Source organism: Dasypus novemcinctus, chromosome 11 (assembly GCF_030445035.2).
Source record: "Dasypus novemcinctus isolate mDasNov1 chromosome 11, mDasNov1.1.hap2, whole genome shotgun sequence".
Taxonomy (NCBI): Eukaryota; Metazoa; Chordata; class Mammalia; order Cingulata; family Dasypodidae; genus Dasypus; species Dasypus novemcinctus.
The window spans coordinates 28,450,694-28,469,739 of NC_080683.1; the positions used below are offsets into that span (position 1 = coordinate 28,450,694).

Consider the following 19,046-nt stretch of genomic DNA (forward strand, 5'->3'; position numbering starts at 1 on the left):
TAAAGAGATACGTGGTTCTTTCAGTTGTTTTAGATAGGAGGTTTGTTCTTGCAATAAACTTATCTGCTATTACCAGAAATGGAAATTATTTTGTAACAGTAAAACCAATGCACACTTCTGTATTATAACGTTAAAGTACCTGAGGAGGCAGTTGGCACTTTTTTATTTCCCATCCAGGAAAACAGGACTGAAATTGCATAGTTCTCTGGTGATGACTTAGGTCCTTTCTATCTTACTCTATCTCTCTAGGTGATAATTTAAACTCAGATAGCTTGAATCCCCAAATCTATATTACATATTTACCTGTAACTGAAATATACCCCCAAAATTCACATACCAACTGGATATTGCCACTGGGATAATACACAAGGACTTCAAACTCAAAATATTACAACATAAAATTTAGCATCTTCTATCCCCAATTTCAAATGAAGCCTCCTCAGCCTCCTTTATCCCATAACTCAGTGAGAATCATGATCTTATCCTCAGTTACCAAGCAATATACCTGAAAATCATCCTCAATTCTTCTCACTTCCTTACATTCACATCAAATCCCCCACCGAAGTCTCATATTTCAATTTCATTATTATTTCTTGAATTCATTCACTTTTCCCCCCATTTTTTGTCACTACCTTATTTCTATGGAATTCTAAAATAGTCTCAAAATTGGTCCCCCAGCTTCCAGTTTAAAGATATATATTTTTGCTACATTCATCCTAAGTCATCTTCATAAAATAAGAATAGGATATTGTCACTTCCTTGTTTAAAATCATTATAGCCTGCAAGACAATATCAAAATGAGTTGATTTTGAAGTAAAGACAGAAAGTCTAGAAGAGGAAAAAAATCATAGTGAGAAATTCTGGTATGGAAAGCAAGAAAGAGACAAGAATTAGAGTTATAACTTTGGGAGTTTACATCCTAGAGATGAGAATTGAATTTATGAAAGTGAATAACACCTTAGAAGAGAGCATGGAAAAAAAAGACAAGACTGTTGGTCATATGTATGGGAACAAAAGCATTTCTGCAAAGGAAATGAAAAAGAAGATCATTGCAGGTAGTAAGATAAACAGGAGTTCAACGTCATAGGAAGGGGAGCTTGATTATGTGTGTTAATTAGCGCAAAGAGGTCAAAGACAAGCGCTCACCATATACTTCAGAAGAGTTCTTGAGGCAGGGTAGAAATCCAGGTTTAATTCTGAGGCACTGCACTGGAGGCTGGAACTGGTAATGATTTATCAGCAGAGCAAAAAGACATGGGTAACCACCGAGATGAGATGACTTAGGTCCTTCCCTCCCCGCCCCCCCCCCCCCCAAAATGTGTTCAGAGCAGCCTTAAAGGACTGTGAATACCCACTAATAACAGCACTTTTTTGTTGTTGTTTTCTGGCAGCCAGTTACAGAAGCCTTGTTGTCAGTTTGTGGTTGAGCCTCTTCCAGAGAGGAATCATGCCATCAAGACCGCTGTTAAGTCAAGTTTGCTTTCCCAATTTCCTCTCTGAAGAAATTATTTTGGGCTTGATTCCTGTCGACTAGTATCTCCCTTGCATTTCAGTTTGATAACCTTTTTCTATGCACAGTTCCTCCCTCCACATGTGTGTGTACAGATGTTGTCTTTCTAAATCCCTTTCCTGAAGAATTATTGTGGTATCTTAATTATTTTCCACGCTCCCATGCAAGCAACATCAACACAGTGACACCATCAGTCAGCAGCAGATTTCCTGCCCACAGTAACATAATGAGCAGGTGCCAGTGAGAAGACTGTTGTCAAATTTTAGATTTTTATGTTCTCTTGAGAACATAAAAATCGAAATGTGTTTTAAACATATTGCTGTTTGTGTCTATATATAGGAACTTTTTAAATGGTTGCTGTCTATTAATATTAGATAGGCTTTTGGGTAGCACATTTCACACCACTGACATGCTTCTGGCAGTGTCCCATCCATCAGACTTGTAGAAAAAGAAGTGGTAATTTGTGTGCCATTTTTCTGGATGCAGACAAAGTCATTTACAGACAACCGTTCCAAGGTTTGGAGGTGGAGAAAGGGATATTGAGTTAGGCGTATCGGTATTTTGGCACATGAAGAGAAGGAGATGAAACTAATGATAGAAAAAAGAAAGGCTAATGTCAGGTTGACAAAGTAGGAAGAATGTGAGAACAAGGAATAAAACCTTGGGAATGTAGAGAGTTTGCTTTATTCAGTTAGGGCTACACTACTGGTCAACTTCCCATAAATCTACACCTTATAATTGATTCAAGAAGACTCAATTCCTTGAACTGCTTTCTTGATAGATTTCTTACAGGGGTTAAATATAGACTATCTTCCATGAGTATTCACTTGCATTTAGAGAAAATGTTTTCTTTTTCCTCCAGTTGTTGGTATTTAATTTAGAAGGTGTTGGTCACTCTATCCTTCTTTCCTAGAGATTATTTTTGGCCTAGGTATGCCTCTTGAAACAAATGTATTCATTTGTACATTATAAAGAATATTACGTATTAATTTAATGTTTAAAACTCTTCCCCGAAGTGACAAGGTAAATGGTTTTAAAGTCTTTCACTGACACTTTGTGGCAAAGGGTGGAACTACAGAATTTTTGGATAAAGATTTAGTTTTTTAATTGTTTAAAAAACACATTCATAAAATGAGTAATGAAGATTGTTCTCTCGCATTTGCATTCTGTGTTTAAGATTTTTGGTGGGATCACTATCTATTTTAAAAATGTATTTTCCATTTTATATCTAGTTTGAATGCTACAAAATTAAGTAAATTTGCAAATGCTTAAAATAAAATTGGCAAATGTAGTACAGATCTTTTCAAAATGTTCAGCAATAAACTAATTACATACTATGTACAGTCACATTTTGATAAGTTTCATAATCAATCATTAGCTTATATTTCAAGGCCTGTGTGTTTCATAAGAGATGCAATCACCTATGCAGTTTACAGGTTCTTAATTATGTCATTAGCCACAGTAGATTAAAAGTATATCACCTTATTAAATTTTTCTAAGTGCAAGTATTGATTTGAGGGAGAAAGTGACTTTGTTCATATGGGAGCTGATATTTGAATAAAACCTATTTTCGTGTAAGTGCAGATTAAATGGAAAAGACTATTTTAAAATTAATATTTTCTTGTCTTAGTTGAAAATCAGTTTAATCTTTGGCCCATACAATAAAATAGCTAAGGTTATCTCCTAAAGATTATTATTTTTTAAATCTCTCCTTGTGCCACAGGCTACATAAATTCCCTTGCATACTGAGCCACTTTCCATTTGTCAGTCCTGCAGAAAAAGGGCAGGAGAGGTGGAATGTCAGATTCTTATAAAGAAAGTGATGGTAAGCCATACGAAGGGGTGAAATAGAAATGAAGAAAGGAATTTTTAAAATCTTTTTGGCACCTCTGCATTTCAGCAATTACTATTTCAAAATAGTAACATTAGAAGGGGCTTTCTTTGTACCTGCATCCTTGCCTTCTGTTACTTGTTCTTGGTCAGTGAAGGCAGTGAAGTTTAGCTGCAAATTAACCTTAATATTGTGTACCGTGGTCATTCACAGAATTGACTTGAAAATCCGATGGAATCCAGCAGCAAGTTCAGATCTTGGGATTTATCAAAGCCCATCAGAGTTCAGAGCATGGAGAATTGAAGACCATAGTTTACCGATGCCCAAGAAAATAATTGGCAAGCAACTGAATTCTCTGCCAGCTTTCAGATTTTACTGAAAGGAATGACAAAAATAAATGCTGTGCTCAACCATTGGTGTTTTTCCCTCCTTTTAAAGGTCCTTGTGGGAGAATATACCATACCAGTGGCAGCAACATACCAAACATCTACAAGCAAACCAATTCAATGAATACTTATTGCCAAGTGTGTTCTAGTCAGTGTTTGTGTTTTGAGAAAAACTATAAAAGCTAAGAAGAAAAAGAGAAAGAGGAAGAATTTATGAAGATAAAAAAATTTTGTGCCAATAGGGAGGAGACAAGAAAAATACACAAATATCCATAATAACCCCTTAATAATTACAGAATGTGATTTATGACAAGGAAAGACATAAAGCATGATAAGGTTTCAAAAAGAAAGAATCCATGTTGAGTTAGGCTAACTAGGAGAGAATTTTGTGAAGTAATAACTTTTTTGTTGGTTTGTTTGGATTTGTTTTGGATGAATTTGGATAGGATTTAACTGGGTAGAAAGGGGTGGAAATGGAGTACTGGCATTTCCAAACAGAAGAATGACATGTGCAATGTCCTGGGCATGGAATGTATGAGTAGTTTATGGAGAGCATTGCAAGGTATAGGGGGAAAGTTCAACTAGAACCCAGTGGTAGAATGGTGACCTGAGGACTCGATATTAAAATCCAGAAGAAAAGGAGTTCCTATTGAAATGAATAAGTTAATATAACTAGAATGAATGACAGCAATGGATAAAATTGATAAGAGTAAGGCAGGTAGGAGATAGGAGGGTTTAGGAGGTCACTATAGTACTCGAGATAAGGGTTAAGCCCATCTGACATAGGTATTTGCAGTAGAAAAAGAAAGAAAGTGATAGAGGTAGGAGATATTTTGGTGATTTCAAGTATAGGTTACCAGGCAGAAATGGAAGGACATTACAGCTGATAGAAATAGAAAGTCCAGGGTATGTTTATAGGAAAAGAGGGTGTGTTTAGCTCTGCATACATTTGGTAGGTAGAGGGTAGGGAGTTTACCTTGTACTGTTAATACTTTGAATGGCTGAGTGAATGAACAAATGGATATTTGACCCACACAAATTTAGAAGATATGCACTTTGAGATGAGCATGGGGTTCTGGATGGTTCATTTAGGAAAAGGATAATTTGGATTGTGTTTAGAATAAAGGGACCAGGATGATGAGGGTTGCAAAACCCTGCTGTTATATATGTAGGTTCTGGAGATATCTTGCCTGGAGAAGCAAAGACATGAAATGAAATCGCCAATGACTTCAAATATTTGAATGGGTACAATGTACAAAAACAATGGCTTATTCATTGGGTTCCAGGAAATAATTAAGAACCAGTAAGCATAAATGAAAGAGAACCAGATTTCAACTCAACATGAACAAGAACTTTCTAGTGATTCTAAAGTCACCGCAAAATGAATTTAAGGATTTTAGCATGTTGTAAATTCAAGCAAGATGGAGAGGTGTGTTGCAGAGGCAATTCTTGTTTCAGATAGCAGTTTATGCTGCTTTAATACTATTTATACATAATGCACTAACTCTCTCCCCATTGCTGCTATCCCTCATTCCCAAAATAAAGAATTGAAAGTCAAACTAGAACTAGTTGTATTTTTTAAAAGTCATGTTAGCTTCTCAAGATCCAAAGTTGCACATTTGGACCACTTGTTGACCAAGTACCAGCAGGGTGATAATTTTGTCCATTTTATCACGATAAGCTTCCATAATATCTTCATCAACTTGTAGGATGGGCAATGTGCTTATTTTCATGTAGGAAAGCTTTAGGAGGAAGAGGAAGATGTGACATTTTCAACATAACTTAATTTTGATTTAATTCAGATTTTCAGGTATTCTTTTCACTTGTCATTTGTTGATACGTTGATGGCTGAAGGGCAATTTCAGCTTTAGGAGCTAGTGAAAAGCAGTTTTTCAGCATATGAAACTCTGAATTAATGGTAAATAACTGGCAGAACGAAAATTCCATTTGGTAACTTTTAACTTAACAAATGTGCTTTTATTTTTTTTCCACTGTATAAGGTTACTAATCACTACATAATTTGGGTGGTAGGTGACAGCTCTGACAGGTTAATGATACCCCAGGTAAATTCACAGCATCTTTCAGTGAAGCAAAACCCATCAGTTGATACAGGTAGCAGTGATACACCTATTTAATTTAGGAGCCAGTTATTATGTGACTATTGGATAGACCAGACAGGGGGAAGGACAGTGGCAGGAGAAACTAGATGTTCTTTCAGTAAAGAGCAACTGAATGAGAGAGCAAATCTTTTAAACATGGAGATGTACTGAGAGGCAATGAGAAAGACCTGGCTGTGAAAGTATTGAAAAGTATGTTTGATTTGAGTTACTGTTTAGAGGCCATGAAGGGTAATAGAAAGGAGAGAGGATTGAGCTTTTAAAACTTGTGCAGGCTTTGGTATAGTCCCTTTGCTTTCACCAAAGGAGGCTACATGTAAAATGAAAAGACCGTTTTTTTCACTATTAGTTCATTCTCAATGGTAACTGTAGTTACATGCTTTAAGAGTCATATGACTTATACAGGCAGATTCCCTATGTCTCAGTTATTGCATGTGCAAAATGTGGACAATAATATATTCCCTTTTGATTGTTGTCTGGATTAAACAACCTAAGTATTTGAACCATTTAGCTCAATATTTGGCAGGAATGGGGGCTGAATAATTGTCAACTTTGTCTTTTAAGCCTCTTCATCTATGAAAAGTCCCAAATGCAGAGACTATGAGCAGATATGGGTCAACATCCTGGATGAGACAAACACAGTTCATTAGAACTGAGGAGCCAGATATTCTACTGCATACTGAGTACTGAGGGAATAAAATGATGAACCAAATATTGTTCTTTAACTCCTGGGACTCACAATTAAAAACTCAATAAAAGTAAACATGGTCATATGGTTCATTGAGAAGTAAAGCAAATGAACCTATTTCAAACATGCAGTCAACATTTTGCAATAATTTACTGGTCAGTGGAAACATAGCACAGCCCTAAATTATCTTAGCTTTTCAATAATTCTCTGTGGACTTTGCAGGATTATTCATTAGCTCTACAGTATGTCTTCATTGGCACCTATGTCCTTCGCCTAATTACTACTGCTTTTTCTTTCCAAATTAGTTTGCATAGCTGTGTGGAAGAACCATCACATGAGGACAGTGACCAACTACTTCATAGTCAACCTTTCTCTTGCTGACGTGCTTGTGACCATTACCTGCCTTCCGGCCACACTGGTCGTGGATATTACTGAGACCTGGTTCTTTGGACAGTCCCTCTGTAAAGTGATTCCTTACTTACAGGTAATTGCTTTTCATACCTTGAAGTTCAAACACAAACACTACTGAAAAAGGTGTTTTCAAGCATAGTCACAGGTCTCCAGTAAACTGACTAGTGAGTTAAGTGCTGTACAAAACCTTTACTTCTTTGGTCCCTAATTTCCCCATTGTAAAATAAGGAGTTTAAGCAAATTGATAATTGATGCCACTCCCCATCCAAATAATCAAGGGCTGTCTGTTCTTATAAGTGATTTCATTTCATACTGAGAATTTAAGATCGACATGGTCAAACACTACAGTGAAAAGGTTTGAGAGTGAGTTCTGAAGTTCAACTACCAGATTTGCAATTTCTCTTCAGCCATTCACTGATTGTATGGCATCTAGCCAAATACGTAAAGTCTTTGTGATTCACTTACTTTAAAAGGATAACAATTTTAATTATAGCTATTTCATATGATTTTGTTCTGAAAGTTTACTTAGATCATTTATATAAATCACGTGATGCCCTCTGGATGACAGTGATCTTCTAAGACTATAGTAAGTTCTCAGTAAACATGTCATCATCATTATCATTATTATTGGATGTTTTATTGCTTAGTATGGAAAGTATGGATTTGTATGACTAACAACCCTACTAGAAAATGAGACCAAACATTTTCAGAGAGTAATTTTATGATCGATTATTTAAGACCTCTAAAAGCTTTGAAGAAATTATTCCCAAGCCAGTAGCTATAGTCAGAGGACCCAAAGAAATGAATTCCACTTAGAAATTTGAACAGCAATGGGGAAGGTCGCTACTCTCTACTTGGGTTCCCATTGCCATCCCTCTCTCAGTCCTTAATCCATCCAGCCTCTCAAATGGTGATTATATGAGCGGAGGGTAGGGCACAAAATATGCTCCAAATAATCAAAAGTTGGGAGAGGCAACAAACATCAACTCTAACAATTATTTTTATATTGAGAGAAATATTATATTGAACAGCATAGAAAAATATCCTCATGGAACCCAAATCAGTAAGAAATGTCTCTGACAGCGTTTGCATGGAGACACAGGGAATAATAAATAGCAGAGAAGTCTAATAGTTTATCATCTCTGTAGGACTTCCAGCTAGCTCTTTCATTTCGCTTGACTCTGACAATCACCCCGGGGGGAATCTTGGGGATCCTCTTCAGTTTCAGTTGGGCCCCAGGTGCCCAGAATCTTCAAATGGCTGAGCACATTTTGTGCTCCCTCTGTGAATCAGATGAATCTGTGGTAGGGAGTGGGGTGAGGAAGGAGGGGGCAGCACAATATGGTACTTGCAGTCCTGTTCCAGTGCACAGAGATACCTTTTATAGACTAGGAGTTCCACAGTCTCCTGTGAGCACTAGAGGATAGAGCAGGGCATGAATCTCTATTTACAGTTTTTCACAGTGCTCTTTCACACAACACAACTCATTAGCATGTCCTACAGTTGAAGGAACATCCTCATCTTCTGAGAGTTTCTGTCTGCTTCTCTATGAAAAGTATCCAGGCTATATCCTTCAGTTGATCTTCTTTTTCAAGGGCCAAAAAGAAAATTACTGATTAACTGCAAGATCAAAGTCAGCTGAAAAGGACTAGAGTTCTCCATTACCTCATTCAACATTACTTCTTGATGAAAAGTTGTCAATGTCCAAAGAGAATGGTACACTGGTAAAACTAGTATTTCCAAGTTTTCTTAATTTTTATTACTCTTTTCCCATGGAACTTTATCAAGTGTAAATAACAGTGCCAATGGACAATAAACCTATTATGTAAGTTTGAGTAGTTATTTTTTTCTCCTCTGTATGCTATTCCAAAGCTGATACCTTTTATCCCTGATATGAAATTTATGTCCTACTGAATATTTAATTCATAATTATGTCATGCCAAGTCAAGTTTTCAGGGTATTTAGTTGTATTATAGATCCTTTGGAAATTTACTGATTTGCTATGATATGCATGTTTTTTCTTTTAAATATAACCCAATACAACCTACAGATTTATTAGTGATATGCTGTACAACTTGACATACTCTAAAAATCTTTAAAATCTCACAAGTGTAATAAACCATAGCTGAATAATTAAAATGACCCTTCTGTATCTCAAATAATTCCAAAATCCAAGGCTAGTAACATTTATTATGCTAGTAGAATAAGTATCATGTATTTATTGGAAAATTATCATATATTTCATTTCTCTTCCATTACTGGCAGAAGCAGTTGGCTACTTTTTTCATATGTTTTTTTTTTTCTTTTTTCACTGCACAGGAGTCTCTGAATAGGAAATGTCAGAAAAATAAGAAAAGTCAACTGATATGTGGATGCTGGGTGCTGTGTGGTTAGACAGGTTTACTCTCTTGCAGTTACACTTTTCTCCATCCTCCAATATTTAATACCTGTCTTTCAAATCTGTGATTTAGCAAAATTTCCATTTCCACTTTTCATGGGTCTCTGAAGTTCTTTTCTAGCAAAAATTTCTTCAAAAGTACTGTCACACAGTGTATTCATGGTATAGGTGAGAGGCCAAATACCTGAAGGCAGAAGGAAGTCCCCATCAGCTCACTCTACTTCACCCACAACATTCATAGTCCATACTAGATTAATTTCTCAAATGATTCACTATCATGCTGACTTGAATCTAAATGAAAAAAGCACCCAGAAATGCCGTCCTGGAACTGAAGAGCAGCAACAGACCTCTCATTTATGATGGCTTGTGATGACATACAGTTTCATATCCCCCCCAAATCTTGTAAATTGGATACTAATTGTATACTTGTGTTCTTAAACATCAGCAAATATAGTCATTGAAGCTGTGAGTGTTAAATCAGTAATTGCCAAGGGTCCTTCAACGGGTTCTACTGTTAGATTACCCAGGACAGTATGTTCTCTCATTTTGCCATGAGAAAGAGAGGCACTACACCTGGTCTCATTGTTGGCACTGGATGTCAGTCTTCCAAGTGAACCGGTTTGAATTGATTATTTATTGCTATCTAATAGTAGAGGAAAATACTAGAAATGGCATTCCAATTTGAGCCATGCTACCTCTATCCCATTCAACTCTTGTCATAAGAATCCATGGATAAGAAATCACTAAGCCTTGATGTCCCTTCTAATGGCTGGAGATGATGAATCCAGCCCTGGTGACTGTACAAACCTAATCTACCACAGTTCTACTCCCAGGATGGTGTTAGTCCTGGGGATACTTGGGTGCTTGACTCTTTTGCAAGGAAGGAATGGAATTGGGGGCTGGGGGAGATTGATTTGAGAAGGAGACTTGCATGCATACTAAGGTAGCACCAGCGGATCCTCAGGAGACACTAGCCAACCTCAGCTCTCTCTGATAGGGTCTAACACTTTAAGATTACACTTAAAATCAAATTGACCTCCAATTATTCAGCATAGCTTAAGCCTTTGCTCTCTAGGACTCTTCACTATTCTGCACTGCACGTAAAAACGTGCTTGACCTAAAGCTGTAAAGTGGGTGAATGAACATTGCACAGCTAGCTAGTGGAAGAAGAGAATATCCATGGCATCCCGATGCCTAACCCAAAGCCCTTTCCACTATGATGTGCTGGTTCTTAAAGTTATCAAAGGCCCTGATGTGATAAAGAGAGATACATGCCCTGACCACAGATTGGACAATGTTGGATACAAAAAAAAAAAAAAAAAAAAGAGGAATACAACCGGAACACATCCACTTTCTTAAAAGCGTACCACTATTTATTGATTCAAAAAATATTTAACTACTTTACTCACTTCAAACACAATGCCAGGTACTGGGGACACAGTTGTGGGGAAGAAAAAATAGCTGTCCCTCCTTCCATAAAGCTTCATTCCAACAGAGGAGACAGAGAATAAATAAGTAAATTAAGCAAATTAATTGCACCCTGTAACAAGCACTGAGAAGAAAATAAATAATGCGTAATAAAACATAACAGAAAAGAGAAAGGGGCTCTCTTCTAAAGTGTGGAATTGAAGAGGCATGTCAAACCAAGGGTTTATCCTGTATGGGAGAGTACACTAAACATAATCACCTAAACTGTGTCATAGGTCCAATGGCCACGTGGCTTTAGGCATGCTTAACATCTTCCAAGTTAAAGATTTGCCTTTGGTATTGTTAATTATATAGAAATCTGGACACATTGGGCCTTTCTGATTTTCAGAGGAAAGTTGCTCATACTAGCAGTGATGGCAAAAATATACAGCATTCTCTTTATGTGTGTGTGTGTGTTTTATTTTTTTGCCTTTATTTATTTTTTTAATCTTACATTAAAAAAATATGAGGTCCCTATATACCCCCCACCCCCTCATGCCACTCCTCCCCCCATACAACAATCTCCTCCACCATCATGAGACATTCAATGCATTTGGTGAATACATCTCTGAGCACCACTGCACCTCATGGTCAATGGTCCACACCACAGCCCACACTCTCCCACAGTCCACCCAGTGGGCCATGGGAGGACATACAATGTCCGGTAACTGTCCCTACAGCATCACCTAGGACATTCTCTTTTAAGATGTCTCGTGCTTTCCTTTCTTGCAACATGTTGGAAATAAACTGATGTATGTTATTTGAAAATATGAAATGAAGTCTCTATTATTCAAAAAGGCTAATGCAATTTCTTAAATGACAGACCCTCATGTTATTCTCTGTGAGAAAGTTAGAGGGTTTTTCAGTTCAGACTTAAAATATGTGTTTTTTGTTTCTCCCATTTGAGACTATGATTTTTTCAATCAATGGAAAAGTTGCAAGACAAAATAATGGTGGTAATTCTTCAGAAAATCCTACGTTATAAATGAAAGCAATTGGCATTAAAAAACACTTGCAATATTTTCATAGCACCTTTTTCATGCTTAATCAAACATGCATATTTTTAATACATTTCCAGTATTTTTTTTTCTTTTTGGCATGGTTATTATTATTTTTTAAATAGAAAGTACTTGAATGAATTACTTTTTAGCAACTTTGAATCTGGTTATTTGTTGTGACTATCTTTCTAACACGGTAAAAATACTGAGAGACCCGTTTAACACACAGTGATTATCTTACACTATCTTGAATTTTTTCTCTAGACCGTGTCAGTCTCGGTGTCTGTCCTCACACTGAGCTGCATTGCCTTGGATCGATGGTATGCGATCTGCCACCCTTTGATGTTTAAGAGCACAGCTAAGAGGGCCAGGAACAGCATTGTCGTCATCTGGATTGTCTCCTGCATTATAATGATTCCTCAGGCCATCGTTATGGAGTGTAGCACCATGCTCCCCGGCTTAGCCAATAAAACCACTCTCTTTACAGTGTGTGATGAGCGCTGGGGCGGTAAGTAAATTATGGCCCACAAGCTTACATTTATGATACAGCTGCAAACTGAAAACGGGATTAGCATAGCCACTGAAGCTTGTATATTTTATTGGAATTTATTAATATCATTTTGCAAAATGGGTTGAAACCCAAAGCAATTCGCAAGAATAACACCACCTATCTGGGCCCTTTGGAAGTGCCGTACACTGTCTAATTTAAATAATTTTCGGATAGGGAGTGGAAGGAGGAGCTTATTCCATAATTCAGATTTGGTTATACTACTTTTGCTCAAGTTCTTTAAAACAAAAAGCACTCAATGACACAAATCGAAATTTCTACTCTGGAATGATTAACATTTTATAAGCTGGTTCGACATTGTGTCAGATTTCTAATGGGCTTCAAAATACAATCAGCTTTTTCCTTTTAAATGCCAGGTCCTGCCTGGAAATGTGACTGGAGGTGGGTTTGTGGATCTGAGTCAAATCATCTAAATTTGCTTTCTCTGTTCATAACATAGTAATTTGAGGAGCTTTAGCATTAGGATGATTATTATTTGATTTAAGAACTATTTTAGTTGTGAATCCTTTCTAGTTTCACATCCTGACATATATGCTATTGAAATGTGAACAAACAGAAGTTTGGAGGCCTTATGCGCTTTTGGGTCCAAACTCTTAAGTACCAGAGACATCGAGCTTCTTCTGTAAGTAAAGGAAAGAACACTTGCATCAATGCCTGCTGATGTCACACACCTGGGCATAGCAGAGAGACTGATGCTGCAGGACAAAATATCCCAGTTACAAAATTATCATATGAAATCTGAGGAAAAGAGTCTGGCCTCTTTCGAATAAGTATATAGCAGTGGATCATATTTAGGGAATTTGAACATTAGGGACATGTTTATGTTTATCAGAAAGATGTGTCGTAAAAGCACTGGGCTTACAGATCTGGCATTTAAAAATATTTGGATATTTGAATTTATGAAAAATTCTCCCTAGGTCCTCTCATGGGATCACTGTAAGGAGAAAATGTCGATAACTTAAAAATTAGGTTTAGGCTTTCATTATCACAAGTTATAATTGAAAAAGCACTGGGATTATGCCATATCTTTTCAAAGGACCTATTATAACTGAAATTTCATAACTTGCTTTATCTACTACCTTAAACACAGAATATCTCTCCTTTAATTGAGATTCCCCTTTCCTTGCTAACTTTGAAATTCTTTTTTCTGTATTTTTCTTAGGATCATCTTCAGTTTTTCCAATTTTCCCTATTAACAGTGCAGACAAAAACAAAATGAATGGAAAATATCAGAATGGTAGGGATAGTTCTTAAGTGTCCTAAATCCCATTTATTCAATATTCAAACATCTTGAGTAGTTAGGAAATACCAGGCAGTGTGCCAAACTGGAGAGAAATAGACTTTGTTTAAGGTAGCACGATCTATGTAGTAAGCCTGAAAGGCAAATAAACAAATGTTCATAGTGAGTTTAGTATGTCCAAAGTGCTAGGGACAGAAATGAGGGAAAGAGCTCAATCATGGCCACTTGAGTGAAAGTTCACAGAGTTGCTGCTGATTTTTCAGCAGAGCATTAAAGGATAAACAAGGAAAGAGGGGAAAGGGATTTTTGGACCACAAGAAAACCCATACACCTCACATCTTGAAAAAAGAATAAGGTCAGGACTTACAGTTGTTGGTGATGTAAGGGCAGGCAATCTAAGGAAATGAATTTGGAAAAGTAGGCTGGGCACAGATGGTGAAGTGTCTCCTTTACAGTGAGTTCCTTTTGAAAAACAGCCTAAAGATCCCTTGGTCAGTATCCTTCATTCAGGTGGAAACTGAACCTTGGAAGCTTAAATTATTTGTTCAAGATTATGAAGCAAAGAACATTTAAATCTAAAGTTTGGACTCAAAAAATGGCATCCTTTCTAAGTTCAAAGGATGACGGTTAGATAAAATACCTATTATTCAATATGTGTCAGTATTATTTTCTATAAAGTCTTTTGGTAAATACTTCCATTTATAAGTTCTGGTTATCCTGAGCGATCAGGTAGCATTAATAAAAGATTGCAAAGCTGTGTTTCCTGTGAGTTATTGTGAATTAAGTAAATAGCTACCTTGTTTTCTAATTACCTTTGGGCAACAAATATAAATATATAAACTTATTTCTACCTCTAGGATTTTTATGATCTAGTTCTAGCAGGGACATTTTCTTTTTTAAAAAGACCATTATTGTTGAATACCTAACAATCTAAACTCAACCTTGAGAAGTCATTTAGAAAAACTCTTTGTAAGTGATTTTATAATAGCCCATAATCACTTTAAATGCTTATAAAAGCTAGAATTAAGGTGATATTGAATTGAGGTGATCATCCACACAATCAAACTTAATAAAAGCTATAAAATTAGCTTTTCAAATATTAAATGAAATTGTTAATCTCTTAATGTTCTCAAGAACAATATAAAATATTCAAAGCAGGTTATTATCATTTTGCTTATTAAACAGTTTTTTATAATGATATTTACATAGCATGAACTCTGTTAATGTAGGCTATTTACAAATCTGTGTCTAACTTAAAATGTTAAAACCTAGGCATGAGAGTGGTAGTCACAAAGTAAAAACACCATTGGAAAATATATTTTATAGTGTTAGCCTCTAAAATTCAAGCATCTTTAAAGGCTGAAAAACATTTAGCTCAATTTTTAAAAATTTGTTGTGAAATGTCTTCTATTTGAGATTATGTCATGAATTGTATTTTTTGTCTTTATCCTAAGTTAAATCAATAAGTATTTATTAAAGTAAACTGATAACTTCTCTGAGTTTTAGTTTGTAAATTTGCAAAATAATACCAGCCTCAGTGGATTTTTTTGATGACTAAATATAACGTATATAAAACCCCACTCATAATCCTTGATAGATAATAGATACTCAATAAATGTTTCCTCCCTTTCCCTAAGTTAGGCATGCATCCTGGCCTTTTTTCATCTTTCTAATCGTTAATAAATCTGTCACCCTGACCCCCATCCCTGGCTTTCAGTTGTAAGCTCCTTAAGGGCTGAACCTGTGACTGGTTCATCAGAATATCTTCAGCGCCTTGTACAGTGCCTGGAGCAAAGCCCATGCTCAATAATTAAATGGACAAATAAACATTTGTTTGAAAGAATAAAAAATAAACCAGCATAATGTCCTATACCCAGTATTACAGTGGAAAAACAGTCAGCAAGCAACATGGTCAGATGATCCATATATATCAAATCACTTTTGTGAAAGTCTAGCAAATGCTATCCTATTCATGGTGCAAATTAACCCAGAGCCCTGTCTTACTGAAAGCATTATGTGTAACAGGATATGGATAAATGATTTTTGCAATTTATTATATTCATTGTTACCTAAGGGTTCTCTAAAATGGACCATAAGCCATAACTTCTGACAGGCACACTAGACATAAAAGATAAAGTTTGTTAACGTTTATTCTAATGATGTTTAAAACATGCATTTGTACATGACTCATTTGCTTCTGTCACATTTTCCAAACATAAAATTTTCAAAATTTTCCAGAATTATTTCCACACTTTCTTCATTACTTTGTTCGTGAATGCATAGTTCCATAGGGAAGGAAATCTTATTGTACACATTAATCAAAGCCATAACTGTCTCACTATTCATTCATACAACATGTTTAATGAACATACACTGTTTGTAAATATTGTCCTGGTCATTGAGGGTTCATGATCTTGGATCCTAATTTCAAGTTGTTCTTTGGTGGCCTGAAAAACTAAACAATGGTGCCAATTTTACAGTCAAAGTAATTATGGCATGTGGACTATTAAAGGCTTTGAAAATACTAAATATATGTAAATGTGTATTGATAGGAACTTAAAAAAAACATTTGTAAGGGAGAGAACAATAAAACAAGGACTCAGATGAGCTTTAATAAACCTATAAACACTGGAAGGACAGTTCAAATTGAATATTTGGAAATATATATTTTTTGTGCAAGCAATCCCCAATAAGCATTTTAGATAACATGTTGGCTAAATAATATACCTTAGCTCATTTGAGGGAAATTGACTTTTGCCTGTCTAATATATATTACTTTGTTATTTTTATTTTTTAATATATTTTTTTATTTTTAAAAGATACGTAGATCATGCAAAATGTTACATTAATAAAATATAGGAGATTCCATATACCCCACTCTCTATACCTCCCACTTTTCCCACATCAACTACTTCTTTCATTAGTATTGCATTTGATGAATACATTTTGGAGCACTGCTACAGAGCATGGATTATAACTTACATTGTAGTTTACACTCTACTTTTCTCCTTATTTGTTGGTTTGATATACATGTAAGACTTTATTTGGATTTTTCCTGTTCACTAGTAAAGACAGATTTTTAATAATTATCAATCTTTAAAGTACATTTTCTTAATTTAGGTAGTGCTTAAGTGGAACAAACTTCGTGGGGCTACATTCTAAGTACATAAAAATGTCTTAAAATACATTGAAGCTGTTATTCATCAAGTACATGTGTTCTTTAAAGATAGTGTCCACCTACACAATTTAAAATTTCAGGGACATATTTATCTGGGTTATCAATTAGTTTAGGCTCTAAGCATGAAATCAGAAATGTAAGGCCCCAATTATCTATAATATGCTCTTTATTAAAACAATCTATCCTAGCCTGCAAGTATAATTTTTTGATCAGCTTACCATTTACCAGTCAATTATATATTTTACAACTATTTATGTCAACTGCAGAGTGAGCATTGTTTCCCATCTATATAAAACAGCAAATTGTTATCACACTGGTGGTATCCATGGCTACAGCTTTAAAAAAAAGAGTTACCTCTCAAATCTACCTTCCTCCACTCACTCATTTTAGCCTGATGCAGACATCCGGGCTTCACAGGTATCTAAGCTTCAAAGGTCTATTTTTAAGTGGGAAGCTCATGTGATACCTTCTTCAAAACAAATAAAAGTTCAAAGCCACTCAGGTGACTGGAAAGTGCTGAGGTCACCCTTCAATTCCTTTGAAATTGGCTCACCAAATGCTTCACAGGTGTAGCACTTCAAAGGGAAAGGATGGTTTGTTATTCCTCCAGTCAGGCTGCTTGGAATCTGTCACTTTTTATTTAACTGGCCTGATTTACAGGATAAACTTGAAAGGCAGTTAGAGATTGATGAGCTAGGTGAGTGCCACCTGGGCAAGAGAGAGGCTAGAAATGGCACCTCAGATTCATTTCTTAGACCTCATAGCAGCACATGCTCCCCGTTGTCCCTTCTGACCTGAAGTATACAGAGGGGCAAAAAATCTACCAGAGAGAGAGAAAGAGGACAGAGTTATAGAAGGAAGAATATTAAACTCAGCAGTCTGGAGGACAAAGTTATGGAATCAAGACTTTGGAGGATATTAAATGCATACACGTGTTTAAAGTGTATTCAGTAAGAGCTAAGTGAATGGGTGCTCTATTAACTGTTACCTATTACTATAGTCATCATGGCAATTATTATTGGTTAATACCAACTATAAATTGCTTTTCCCACAAATTTGATCACAAAATCATGCCTTCATACTTTGACATGTCCTTTCTGAAGTAACAAAAAATAAAATGTGTGGGGCTGATAGCATTATCCCTCAGTAAGATTATAAATCAAATGCATTGCCAGGGATATCAATGTCAAAATAAGATGTGTGATTTTTTTAGAAGTGAAACAAACCTTTATTTTATTAGCATTCTGTTGGAATGATACCAGGTTATTGGATTTAATGTTCATGGAATCCGGGTAGGATATATTCTGTTTCCTGCTTCTCACTGAATTAAAAGTAGCTGAGCCACTATTACATAGTCAAAAATAATACCTGTATGAGGAAAATTTCCTTTAAAGCATTTTTTAGAAATTGATATACATACCATATTCAAAGAGGAATTTTGGCTATGTTTTGTGTAGTCAAAAAAATGAATCATCCAGTGTTGTATTCATTTTTCCAACATTTTCATACATTTATATTGGGAGATATAACTAGGAATAGTTTCTCTTTTTTTCCAGGGAGCTTATATTGAGAAATCAATTGAGTTTACACTCTGTTCTCATTTTAATGAAAGCTTTAGTAATTAGGTTTTGATTGAGTCATACCCCATCTTGTAAATGTAAGTATAGGATGACCCAAATTAATTTTTATTAGGTGCTTCAAGACCAAAAAAAAAGGGGGGGCCTTTTGATAAATGAGCTCTTGACTTTGAGTAGACTGTGATAGCATAAATTAAGAAATGGCTAATTGTTATTCCTCTCTGATTACATTAAACAAAATTAGGGCTTTGGGACTTCACATTTGGCACATGTATACACATACACTGAGTAAATGTTAGTTAAAGCATTGTAATTATTTTTCCCATTTGTGTTATAACGTGCCAATTAAGTCATATAGAAGGTACTTTAAAGGAAATTGACAGATGACATGTAAAAAATATCCATGAATTATAATATAAGATTTTATTGTTTGATTTTCATTCCAGGCGAAATATACCCCAAGATGTACCACATCTGTTTCTTTCTGGTGACATACATGGCACCACTTTGTCTTATGGTGTTGGCCTATCTGCAAATATTTCGTAAACTGTGGTGCCGGCAGGTATGTAATTTCAAATAATTTGCTTGTGTTTTCTTTAGTATAGACTTAAAAAAAAATTAAGACTATATTGAATCCTTTGCTTAGCAAACAATTGTGTGTTCTAAAATAAATGAGG

At 35.6% G+C, this 19,046-nt stretch overlaps 1 protein-coding gene across 2 annotated transcripts in view; it reads left to right on the top strand.

Moving 5' to 3' along the window:
* The window catches only part of HCRTR2 (hypocretin receptor 2), a 101,234-nt gene that overhangs the window by 52,686 nt on the left and 29,502 nt on the right, over window positions 1-19,046 (top strand). For both annotated transcript variants that reach the window (XM_071218389.1, XM_058307662.2), the window contains 3 exons: window positions 6,838-7,016; window positions 12,071-12,314; window positions 18,816-18,931. In XM_071218389.1, coding sequence (XP_071074490.1) covers window positions 6,867-7,016; window positions 12,071-12,314; window positions 18,816-18,931 — 510 coding nt within the window. In that variant the 5' untranslated portion in view covers window positions 6,838-6,866. The remainder of the gene's footprint in view (window positions 1-6,837; window positions 7,017-12,070; window positions 12,315-18,815; window positions 18,932-19,046) is intronic.